The sequence below is a fragment of the Equus asinus genome, chromosome 11 (genome assembly GCF_041296235.1).
Source record: "Equus asinus isolate D_3611 breed Donkey chromosome 11, EquAss-T2T_v2, whole genome shotgun sequence".
NCBI classification, from domain to species: Eukaryota; Metazoa; Chordata; class Mammalia; order Perissodactyla; family Equidae; genus Equus; species Equus asinus.
In genome coordinates this window covers 3,873,886-3,886,510 of record NC_091800.1, presented here as the reverse complement: position 1 = coordinate 3,886,510, position 12,625 = coordinate 3,873,886, and the positions used below count along the sequence as shown (strand labels likewise).

The window sequence follows — 12,625 nt, the reverse complement described above, 5'->3', positions numbered from 1 at the left end:
AAACAGACTTTCTGAGACTACAGATAGGATGAACAGAAATATTTTACATATTTTGGTCTTGATAGGCTTATTCTACAAAAGATTTTTAATCATCAAGCTCTTTCAACTACCCAAGTTTCTTATAATTGGCTTCTCCACAGTCTCCTGGTTTGACTAACAACATTATTTATATGTAGGTAGCTCCATTTCGAGGGCCCAAATTTCATGTCATTATTACTGCAGTACTATGCTTCCCAAACCTAAAGCATTGAAATAGCTATGGAAGCATCACTATCCTTTCTGCTCCCCCCTCAAACTGGCTGCATCACTTACTAGGTCTTGCATTTCTAGCAATCATCTTCTCTTTGTCTCTGCTACCAAATGCTGGATCAGAACCTTGCCATTATTCATGCATGCCACGTGGACCTCTCAGTTCTTAAGTAGTGCAGCTGTTTGTGCCATATCAGCTTAGTTAAGCTGAGAGCCACACTTCCTAGAATCCTCTTCCCTGTATGGTTCTCTTCTAGACTTGGCCAAAAGGAACTTCTAGGACATGTAGATTGCAGACATGAAGCAGCAGCCTTTACTTTCTGAAGGTCTTTTGCTGGTCATCAGCTGCAGGACTGATGTCCATGGGTTCCAGTCTGTCCTCACTTACTTCCACTCCACGTCTGGCTCTTCTTCCTGACTGTGCTGTCTCTGCTGACCAGAGCAATCCAGATCCATGATGGTGCTTGGCTGTGGACCCACAGAGGAAGCAGCTGTACAGAGGCAATCACTTCCCATACACCTCTTCATGAAGTCCCCCGTTGGGTGGCTGCTGGACAAACCTGGCTACTTATGGGTGATCCCTTCTCAGTTCCCCAAGTCCTCCTTCCACACCTTTACCTGCATAGCTCCTCTACCACTGTATAAGTTCTAATTCCTACATCCCTTTTCCCGTAACATTCACAGTGACTGCTTCCCTGATTGAACTTTAAAAAAATTGAGAATATAATTCACATATCATTAAAAAACCCTTTAAAAACATACAATTCTGTGGCATTTAACACATTCACAAAGTCGTACAACCATCACCAGTATCCATAACATTACATTTCCCTAACATTTTTATCATCCTCGAAAGAAATCCTGCACCAATTAGCAGTCACTCCCCATTCTCCCTTCCCCCCAGCACCTGCCAACCACTAATCTGCTTTCTGTCTCCATGGATTTGTCCATTCTGGACATTTCATAATAAATATAATAATATGTGACTTTTTTTTTTTGAGGAAGATTAGCCCTGAGCTAACATCTGCTGCCAATCCTCCTCTTTTTGCTGAGGAAGCCTGGCCCTGAGCTAACGTTTGTGCCCATCTTCCTCCACTTTATATGTGGGATGCCTGCCACAGCATGGCTTGCCAAGTGGTGCCATGTCTGCACCTGGGATCTGAACAGGAGAACCCCCGTGCCGCTGAGAAGGAGAATGTGCAAACTTAACCACTGTGCCACCAGGCTGGCCCCCATATGTGACTTTTTTACGTCTGGCTTCTTTCACTTAGCATAATGTTTTTGATGTTTATTCATGTTGTACCACTTATCAGTACCTCACTCCTTTTTAGAACTGAATAATATCCCATTGTATGGATATGCCACATTTTGTTTATCCATTCATTGTTGAGACACTTGGGTTGTTTTCACCCACTTTTGGTTATTATAAATGATGCTGCTATGAACATTTATGTACAAGTATTTGTATGGACTCTGAACTTTGATATAAAAATTGGTACCTAAAAGTAGGGTGCTGCTGTCATAAAAACTAAATCATATAACATTGTCTTTTGGAGTAGGCAGCAGGTAAAATTTAGAAAAGCAGTGAAGGGTTGCTGATGGAGACTGGAGAGATGATGAACCATTAGTGGAGTTTGGAAAAGCAGTGAGCAATTGTTATTAGAGGCTTGATAAAGGGCAAGGCATGTTTTGTAGTCACGAGACAACTGTTCCTTGGCATCTACATTGACTTAGAAGATAGAAAATGTACTTAATGAACATGTACATGTGGCTAAGGAGGTTGCTGAAAGGGCCAACTAAGTTATTTTAACTGGGTGTGATAAGGTACAGTGAGAGAGAGGAGATAAGGAGAGAACTATTCAGAGTTTGCAGCTAGAATTGAGAAGAAATATGGAGGAACTAGGACTTGATGTGTTGGAAAATAAAATTATTTAATGTCTCCAGTTTCTCTTGGTGGCAAAAGATTCTCAAAGTAAGAAATGGTTGCATGGTAGAGATCAAATCAAGGGTATAGCTCTGACATCCTTTGCAAACAAGACTTAAGGCAGTGCCTAGCAGAGTAGAGCCTCTCTCTCAAGTAGAAAAAGCTTCTAAGCATCTTTAGGGCTCTATTCCACAGCATCCTTGTACACCTAAGAGAAAAAGGGGTCTGCTTTGAAAAGAATTATGGATTTGGCTTTTGGGACATGAAGGAAATCCTAATGAGATTTATAGAAATCTGCCAAGTTTTTAAGGGAGTTGTACTAACAAAAGTGTTCCCAGATTAGATTAAATTAGGGACAGACCCAGTCCAAAATGAAAAAAGGTCTCTGGGCCTAAAATTTTTCTGGGCAGAAGGCAGACTAACAAAGTTAATCAGCTGCAAACATAAGTTATTTTTTCTATAGAACAAAAGGGTTCTCAGAAGACAGAACCAAGCACTACAGAGACTAAAGGATTGGGGGATCACTCCAATCAGAGCTGGGCCCTAATCAAGGAATATTCCCTTCTCCCACATTAGGGGCACTGACACACGTGCTTAGCTGGATTTCAGAACTGTTAAGGACCAGTGACTGTTAGGTGCTTCCATTTCACCCCTTTTGAATGGGAGTGTTTATTACAGTTATCCCATTCTTATCTCACTACATCCTGTGAGATGTAGTGTATGGGGGCAGATGACATGTTTTTATTATTCCCAGAACTCTGGATCAAGAGGACCTGTGCCTGAGAAAGCCCCATCTCTATCCAGACCTGATGTAGATGACAGCCTTTGAGCCTGATACTGTAACTGCACGAGACCATGAGAGTCTTGGGAGAGGTTAAGTACATTTTGCATATGGAAAGGATGTGAATAATTTGGGCTTGAATGCAGGCAGTGATAGATTGTTAAAATAATGCCCCTAATAGATCACATCTCCCAGTATTCATGCCCTTGTATGGTTCTTTCCTATGTTTGTTTTTCCCAATATGATAACAACAAATTCAACGCACACAAAAGCCTGAGAAGCACCTGTGCACAGGGGTCTCCTCTTATGGACCCTATCCCATGTAAGAAGTCTGGGCTTGTGGCCAGCCCCATGGTCGAGTGGTTGGGTTCATGCACTCCACTTTGGCAGCCTGGGGTTTTGCTGGTTCAGATCCTGGGTACAGACATGGCACCTCTCATCAGGCCATGCTGAGGCAGTGTCCCACATGCCACAACCAGAGACACTCACAACTAGAATATACAACTATGTACTGGGGGGCTTTGGGGAGAAAAATAAAAAAAATTAAGAAAAGAAGATTGGCAACAGTTGTTAGCTCAGGTGCCAATCTTAAAAAAAAAATAAGAAATCTGGGCTCTTCCACCGGAGAAGCACTGTGAAAGAGGACTAAGACGCCTGGCCAACAGCTCAGCTAAGTGCCAGACATCAGGGAAGCATCTGAGACTCAGTCAAGCCTCAGATGATGGCAGCAGTATGAATGATCCCAGGCCGGAGCAGCATAAGGACCACTCAGGTAAACCCAGTCCCTTCAGGTAGAAGGTGAGCAAATACATAGTTATTTTAAGCCACTAAGTTTTGGGGTGGCTTATTACAGAGCAATAGAAAACTGATACAACTATATACTGGATACCAAAAACATATCTTCAACTATATATTAAATATAACTACATAAGAGACATCATTCTTCCTCAAAACAACCATTTTCCTCACAACCAGGCACAACAAATTATTGATCTGATGCTCCACTGGCTCTGCTCAGTTGACTAAATCTAACCAATCTCTTCCTTCTTTAAAAATGTTCTTGGTCTCCTCCCATACATTCACCAAGCTTGGTAAAGACTTGATCACTCATGAAACCATGTTCACAAAATTCACTCACAATTTCCTACATTCAACACGTAACGGCTGTAGTGGAGGCTGCGCCTCGCCCCGAGACCTGTCCTTCAGAGCTGCCGGGAATGGTGCTGGCCGCCAGCCTTGGCCGCCAGCCCTGTCTACGAATTACCCTGGGCCGAAGAGGCAGAGGCACCGTGCCTGAAGTCCTGCCCCTCCTGTGAGCAGGCCAGATATCCAGCGACTGGGTGACACAGGGCTACAGAGGCCCAGTCCCCTCACCCCAAGAGGGGAGAGTGCTGAGCTGCCGTCCCAGCTTCAAAGTGTCCTACGGGGTTGGCTCAGGCCTTGTGGTGACTACATCGCAGCCTCATGTCTCCCTCTGCGCAATGCTGCTTCCTACCTTTCTCCCTGCGGTGCTGATCCACAGAGCTCTCCCCAGCAAACTTCCTGCAGGTTAATCTCCATCTCGGAGTCTGCGTCTCACTGGGCGACAGCGGCCTTGTCTGAGCTTTCCTTTTCTTGTACTACCTCTCTGATTTCACTATTACATACTTCCTCTTCGTGCCTTCCTTTACTTCAAAGAAAGCATCCTATAGTTCTTCTGCTGTCTTCCCGATCTGATTCTTACTCTGGCCTCTTCAACGTATGCACACCCCAAAGTTAGTTCTCAGTTCTGTGCTATGCTCTCACCCTTGGAGATACCCTCTATTGTCTTAGCTCAGGCTGCTATAACAGAATACCACAGACTGTGTGACTTGAACAACAAATATTTATTTCTCACAGTTCTGGAGGCTGGGAGGTCCAAGATCAAGGTGTCAGCAAATTCGGGGTCTGGTGAGAGCCCAGTTCGTGGTTTGCAGATGGCCTCCTTGCTGCGTCCTCTTATGGCGGAGACAGCGCACTCTGGTCTCCTCTTCTATCAAGGGCACTAACCCCATCATGGGGGCTCCCTCCTTATGACCTCATCTAACATAACAGAGCCCCCACCTCCAAATATAGTCACACTGGGGACTAGGGCTTCAATATACGAATTTTGGGGGCACACAGACAATCAGTCCATAGCATCTATTATCAAAGGTTTAACCTTTACAGAGACGATCATCACATTTTATCTCTGACCCTGATGTCCTGTCTGAGATCAGCATCACATGCCTCCTGGACATTTCTATTTGAATGTATCACCAACAGTACAAACATTTTTAAAATATATTTAAAAACACACTCAGCATCTTTCCCCTGAACCTGAAACCTCCTCTGGACATGGACTTGGCACCACTCTCCTGCCAGTAGATTTAGAACACTGGAGTCACCTTCACCAGTGGTTTGACCTCTCTCCCATCCTAACACGTATGAGGGTGGAACACCTTCCCACCGTGATGTTAGTTCAGCAGGGCAGCAGTCCCCAATGGTGCACATGGGACTGGACATGTTCTAACTAAACACAGCAATCCTGAGGCTCATCTCCCTGCCCAGCGTTCTCGTCTCTGTGCTTTTGTTTACTCCTTTGGTCTCCCCACAAACGTTTCTTTCTCTCTTATCTATATTCTGACTTTCAAGATCCAACCTTAGGAAATCTTCCCTGAAAGTCATAAATTAAAAGGTTATTTGCCTCCTCTGAATGTCTCAAGTACTTGCTATCCACATTAATTTGTTTTCTGCCAACCTTCCTTTCTTCCTTCCTAGTCTACCCACCTGCCTTCTTTGTTCCAAATGAAGAAAGTTTCCTTTTAAACTTCTGGTATTCCCCATGACTGGCATCAGTAGATGCTCAAGTATGCTTGTTATCGATGACACTGTAACCATACATAAATCATTTCACCCAAGATGTCACTTTCTTTATTCCCAACATGGAGTTGAAATGTATCTCTAGCTCATCTCCCAGATCTACACTCTAATTCTATGATGTGATGCTTACCACCACAATTTTTTTCCCTCCTTCTCCTTCTGAAGATGGTCCTCTCACTCACTCCTGGCCCAGAACTTATCATGACCAGACCCTCTATATACTCCATTCTGCTGACATCTCCACCAGTCTTCTTTGGAGCTGCTCCTTAGGCATGCTCCTCAGGCAGAAATTTAGCAACATAAAAATATCACATTACCAAAACTCTTAATTGTGAAAAAAAAAACAGAACTTACCAAATAATACAGGAATGAGAGGTTGGTTGCAGCTGCACTTTTCACTCTACTGTCCTTTTTTTCAAACATTTTTAAGGTCTCTACAGCCTAGAAATGAAATATCTGAAAGTTATTACTACAGTAACATGACAGTATTCAGGCTTAAGATTGGGGAAAAGATCAGTCAGTGTATCTAGACTGGAAGACCAAGGAAGGGCAAAAGAGGGTAGGACTAATATCTTTAAGAAAACAAATAACAAGATGAGAATTTCATTTGAGAATTAAAATTTATAAAAAAGAATAAAATGAAACTAAAAATAAAATAACTAAAATTAAGAACACAATAGATGGGTTTAACAGCAGATTAGAAACAGCTGAAAAGAAGAGTAAATATCAAGCCTTGTGACACAGTTTAGTGTTTATCTTGCATAATGAGGTAGGGGGCAAGGTTTTATTTAAAATACATGATCAAATTTGCTATTTACAGAATAATTCTAGAATTTCCTCTTCTGGCTATCAGAGACTAGCCTATAGAAAACCATTCTCCTACAGAGAACAATTAGAAAAGCTTGATGAAGCACTAAAAATATTTTTTGAAGGCAATGGAGAGCTACTAAGGCAACCAGGATTTTAAGGTCAAGATCCCAGAAAATGTTCAGACTGAAATAAGCACTGCAAAAGAAAAGGTTAAAGCAGGGGACTGGCCCCATGGCCAAGCGGTTAAGTCTGCACACTCTGCGTCGGTGGCCCAGGGTTTCGCTGGTTTGGATCCTGGGCGTGGACCTAGCACCACTCATCAAGCCATGCTGAGGTGGCATCCCACATAGCAGAACCAGTAGGACCTACAACTAGAATACACAACTATGTACTGAAGGAGCTTTGGGGAGAAGAGGAAAAAAAGGAAAAGACTGGCAATGGATGTTAGCTCAGGTGCCAATCTTTAAAAAAAAAAAGTGAAAAAAAAAAGGTTAAAACACGTTCTTAGAAAAGAACATAAGAGGGGGCAGCCTATTGGCATAGCGGTTAAGTTCATGCGCTCGGCTTTGGTGGCCCAGGGTTCACAGGTTCAGATCCCAGGCACAGACCTAGCACCATTTGTAAAACCAAGCTGTGGTGGCATGCCACATAAAATAGAGGAAGAATGGCACAGATGTTGCTCAGTGACAATCTTCTCCAAGCAAACAGGAAGATCGGGGGCCAGCCCGGGGGCGTAGCAGTTAAGTTTGCGTGCTCTGCTTCAGCGGCCCAGGGTTTGCCAGTTCAGATCCCAGATGCAGATCTACACACTGGTTATCAAGCTGTGCCATGGCAGGTGGCCCACATATAAAACAGAGGAAGATGGGCATACAGATGTTAGCTCAGGACCCATTTTCCTAAAAAAGAAAAAGAGGAAGATTGGCAATAAATGCTAGCTCAGGGCTGATCTTTCTTACAAAAATAAAAAAAGAGGAACATAAGAGACAATATGGAAACACAGTGAAAAGGTCTAATACAAATGTAACTGGAGTTCCAAAAAGAAAAGAAAGATTAATGGCTGAGAATTTTCTAAAACTGATGACAGAATATAATTCTGGGAGTATATAAAAAAGATCTGAAATAAATCGAAATATAATTACATTTTCAAGCCATGAGAAATGAAGGTACATTTTTAACTACCTGCCAGGTCTAACCTTAAGCAAATACGACATTTGGGACAGGCAGACACCTTGCATGAAAGGCAAATGAGTACTCAACCTAGAAATTACTGAGAAATATGAGAGAAAAAAAAAGCAGAGAAAGGCAATGGGTTTCCTTCCTTTAAAATACATTTACTGGAGAGAGTGCTTGGCCTCTTGGTGCCTCCTGCTTCTGGGGAGAAGCTGCTCCAAGCAGAAATCCCACTCTAGCTTTTACAGCGGCATCAGCTATTGCTGATAGAATATGCCTGACAAATGGATACGGAAAACGCGTGAGAAGTCTTATCTTCGTGCTGTGCAAATTTCTGACCTCAAAAGAGGTACAACAAATGGAGTACCATTAAGCATGTTGACTCAGTTTTTTTACGGTAGAAGATTTTAAAACACTAGAATCGTATACCTTGGTTATAATATGAGTAAATTATTATTTTTTCAAAGGATTTTTTATTGTTTTAAAGAAAACCTTTGGAAGTTTCCAGGCCAGTAGTTTATAATTCCACAAAGTAAACTCTGGAAGAAAAACCTCCACATATCATACCCTCACATTAGAGATTCTTTTTCTCACTTATCTTGTGGAAGGATCTTCTCTAAAACTATCAAGAAGTTCCTAAAACTTACCGCAGACATTACTGCCACCTACATTGTTCATCCTGCAGAACCGACTTCATTGAATCTCATTGAATCTGTACACAACCTCCGCAGCTATCAATGCAAAAGCCACTGCTGTTTTGAATCTCTAAGCTTTATAAGCTGCATTTCACTTTGAATAAGAATTCAGATGTTTTAATCTTTACTCTTAGATTGTGTCATGATAAATGTACGTGTTAATTTAAAATATAAGGTACATGAACAGGTATAATTCACACAAACATTAAACTCTCTGAAGCCAAGTATAGAGGAAAGAAAGGCTCTTCTCTAACATTTATGTCGTCCACAAAGGACAATATCAAAAGCAGGGTAACAAACAACAACAATCACTTTTCTAAAAACAGAATGCTATAGTAGTTTATATCACTCCTTTTAGAAATAGCTATTCATATTATAGTCAAGGAAACGTATTGGATTTTTAACTTTTCATATGTGCTAATTTGTGGCTCATTAGTAACAATACTTTTAAGACTACATTTAACATGAAATTATTCTCCCCCAAAAAAGTTACTATAAATTCAAACAAGATGTAAAAAGCAATGCAATCCAAAGCTATTAAACGAAATAAAAGTATTTTGAACCTAAAACATCCATTTAAAAACATCTGAGAGAATAAAAACATACTTCATATTTTAAGTTTCTAAACTATACATTATTCTAAAAAGGCTAATTATTTGAATAAAAGGAACATTGTCAGGTATTTTTTAGCTTTGAAATAGGCTGTTTCACAACTGTTCTTTATATGTTCAATGAATGCATATCCAACATTTGTTTTTAAGAGTAAAACATAAATCAATTTATTTAAAAATAAAAGCGATAAAAGTACACAAAGTTAAATTTAGGTATAAATGGCAAAACAAATAATGACAATAAAACGTTGTGGGGCTGGTCTGGTGGCGCAGTGGTTAAGTTTGCACATTCCGCTTCTTGGCGGCCAGGGGTTTACTGGTTCGGATCCCAGGTGCGGACATGGCACCGCTTGGCAAAAGCCATGCTGTGGTAGGTGTCCCACATATAAAGTAGAGGAAGATGGGCACGGATCATAGCTCAGGGCCAGTCTTCCTCAGCAAAAAGAGGAGGATTGGCAGTAGTAACCTCAGGGCTAACCTTCCTCAAAAAAACAAAAAACAAAAAACAAAACGTTGCTTTGTTGTTTGGTTGCTTTTCCCCCCCCAAAAAACAAATAGGAAAATAGATATGTCACCATTTTAGTTTTCTTTCCTGGCTAACGCCATCTAGCTACTGGCTTCAGCATTCCATGGAGTCTGTCTGTATACTATCACTGGCCATTAGACCAAACTACTTCATTTCATCCACCTTTGGCTTTTTAGTGGAGTTCTTTCTCCATTACAAAAGTGACTACAAAATAACACTATCATGACAAGGAACCAAACTCAGATTTCAGCACCTTTTCTTTAAAAAGTATTTAGAGGGTCCGGCCCAGTGGTGCAGCGGTTAAGTTTGCATGTTCTGCTTTGGTGGCCCGGGGTTCACCAGCTCAGATCGTGGGTGCAGACCTAGGCACTGCTTGTCAAGCCATGCTGTGGCAGGCATCCCACATATAAAGCAGAGGAAGATGGGCACAGATGTTAGCTCAGGGCCAGTCTTCCTCAGCAAAAAGAGGAGGATTGGTGGCAGATATTAGCTCAGGGTTAATCTTCCTCCAAAAAAAAATTTTAAAAATACTTTTTTAAAGTATTTAAACTACCGAATTATATAAGAAAGGATATATTTTTCTTTTACCTTGAATTGTAAGTAAAGTAGTCCTCATCAAATGATCATTCTGAGTTATGTCAACCCAATCCTTTTTAACCTAATAGTGCTCTCTTCAAACTAAGATTGCATTATACCCATACTTACAATATGCAAACAAAAGAAACACAAAGTAAAAGCAGCAATGTTGAAAAGGAAGCAGAAATTACATTTTAAAAATATAGATAAGCTAATTGTTATTAAAATCTTGAAAACACAAATGGAACAAAAGATATGCTGAATGAGGATAGCTGAGAAAGCAGTAAACAATAAGATGTGGGTTAAATTAATTTTAATATGAAAAAATTAGAGAGTTTCTTCCTTAATGGGCACAGTTTTAAAACATGAACTATGGTAATACATTGTGAAATCTTTCAAACAAGACCATTTAAAAATAAAACATCAAGAGAAAATTGGCAAACATGGTTTTCTCTATTTTGTTACCTACAATAATATTTCTTACACACACAAAAATTACTCTTTTGGTCCATAGATGACTTCAGCAAGATAATAAAGACCAATTTGTCTCACTTCATTTCCACTGAAAGAGCATTACAACAGTATTAGAGAGTTATCAGTGGCATTTTTAATGACCAAGGGTGTGATAATCAAATGACAGAACAGATGTAAAGATACTTCGAAAAGTCTTTCAGTGCTTTACAAATGCTAAAATTTTTAAGCATACTAAATTCAACTACACAATGGAACAAGTCCATGGCACTCCATTATGTTAATCAATAATCACAACATGAACACTGGGGCTGCTTTATTCTACTCTCAAGTCTCAGGGTAGCTGGCGTTCTCCCCCAACTTCTAGAAAGGGGTTAGTCATTTCTATTGTCTCCTAGATAAAAGAAAGGTCCTTAAGTAGGAAGAAAAATTGAAAACAGGCTTGGGATAGGATGTAGGAAAGATATTGTGGCTTTCTCTGGCCCTGTTCTCTGAGTCTAAGCCAGGAGGAGCTAAGTTTTTTATTTGTGGGCACATATGACACTAACCATTGGCTTTATAAACTAGGATATCAAGTTTCATTCTGTTTATTCTCTTTTATTATTTTCCCCCTACCCCCACCCCTCAACGCTGTCTATTCTTATCACAACTATGTCTCATTTGAGACAGATTTCATATTGAAGGGGTATAACTGTTCCACCTCCACCCATGGTAGCAAGGTAGCAGTGGTACCAGTGAGAGATCCTGGAAGGTTCTGAAACTGCTTAGCAATGGGACCATTTTATGCCCAAAGCACCATTAATGCGTAAACTAAATATGTAAAACAGGTAACGGGAAAGCTGTTCTGGTGAAAACAGTAGATGAAGTGTCAAGCTACTATCCAGGCTCCTGGTCTTGCTTAGTCCCTACACATAATCCCTCATTCTGAAAAACCTCAGAGTTTCAGGGACAGTTCCCAAACCCCTAGGGAAAAGTTGATCTCTGGACTAGAATACGGTTCAGTAATTTAGCAACCATGCTTTACATGGAAAGTATTTATATTTTAAGAAACAAGACAAACAGGTCAAAGTTAAAATAAAGTAATACTATATTAATGGAAGTTATGTTAGGACAGAAATAAAAATATTACTCAACTTCAGAATAATCACAGATAAAAATTATTCTACAAAGGAGTTTCCCAATACTATGGCTTTGACCAATTAACATATGAAATTTCACCTAAAAATTTTTAAAACTTACTTGGTTAAAGTCCTTTTGTCTCAAGTACGTAATCGCTTTGTTTATTTCCAGATCATTTGCTAGCTCTACATATTGAGAAGCTTTCACAACTTCAACACACCTATAATGTAAAGCATAAAAACGTTACTTTATTTTGGTTTGATATATTTATGTTGTTTGTGGTTTTCTTAAATGTGACTTTCAAAAATTTTTTAAAGTGCCCCTCGGGTTTTATAAGGTTAAGCAAGCACTGATTTCTTCCAATACAGGCATTAAGTTACTGAACGCTTCAGTTTTAAACTAATTTTCTTACCCAATTTTTCATTAGCCTGTCATCACTTCTAATTATTTATGGCATTTTAAATAAAATTGGATTGAGTTCAACATTCTAATTTTTAATTAACTACTAAAACAATTTTAATTTATGACAGATAAAATTGTTTCTATTTTTTTTTTCAACTTAAATGCCCTGATGGTGAGAAAAATGTTACAGAGTTTGCAGAATATATTTAATTTTTTATGTCCAAACTTAGACTATCGTAGATCTGTTCCCCAAAGCACACAGAACATTTATTTTTAACTATTTATCAGGCACTGCACTAATTCCTTTATGAGCATTGTCACATTTAATCCTTACAACAAACCTTGAAACACAGGCATTATCTCTGTTTTTTATATAGGAAAATGGAAGATCTGAGATCACACAGGTAGAAA

At 39.9% G+C, this 12,625-nt stretch overlaps 1 protein-coding gene across 9 annotated transcripts in view; it reads right to left on the bottom strand.

Moving 5' to 3' along the window:
* Window positions 1-12,625, bottom strand: part of IFT88 (intraflagellar transport 88) — a 135,221-nt gene that overhangs the window by 64,175 nt on the left and 58,421 nt on the right. For all 9 annotated transcript variants that reach the window (XR_006532511.2, XR_011506822.1, XM_014837166.3 and 6 more), the window contains 2 exons: window positions 11,933-12,032; window positions 6,189-6,275 (listed from right to left, as the gene is read on the bottom strand). Coding sequence is in view for 7 of the 9 variants with exons in the window: in XM_014837166.3 (XP_014692652.1) it covers window positions 6,189-6,275; window positions 11,933-12,032 (187 nt within the window). In the remaining 2 variants the exon portion in view is untranslated. The remainder of the gene's footprint in view (window positions 1-6,188; window positions 6,276-11,932; window positions 12,033-12,625) is intronic.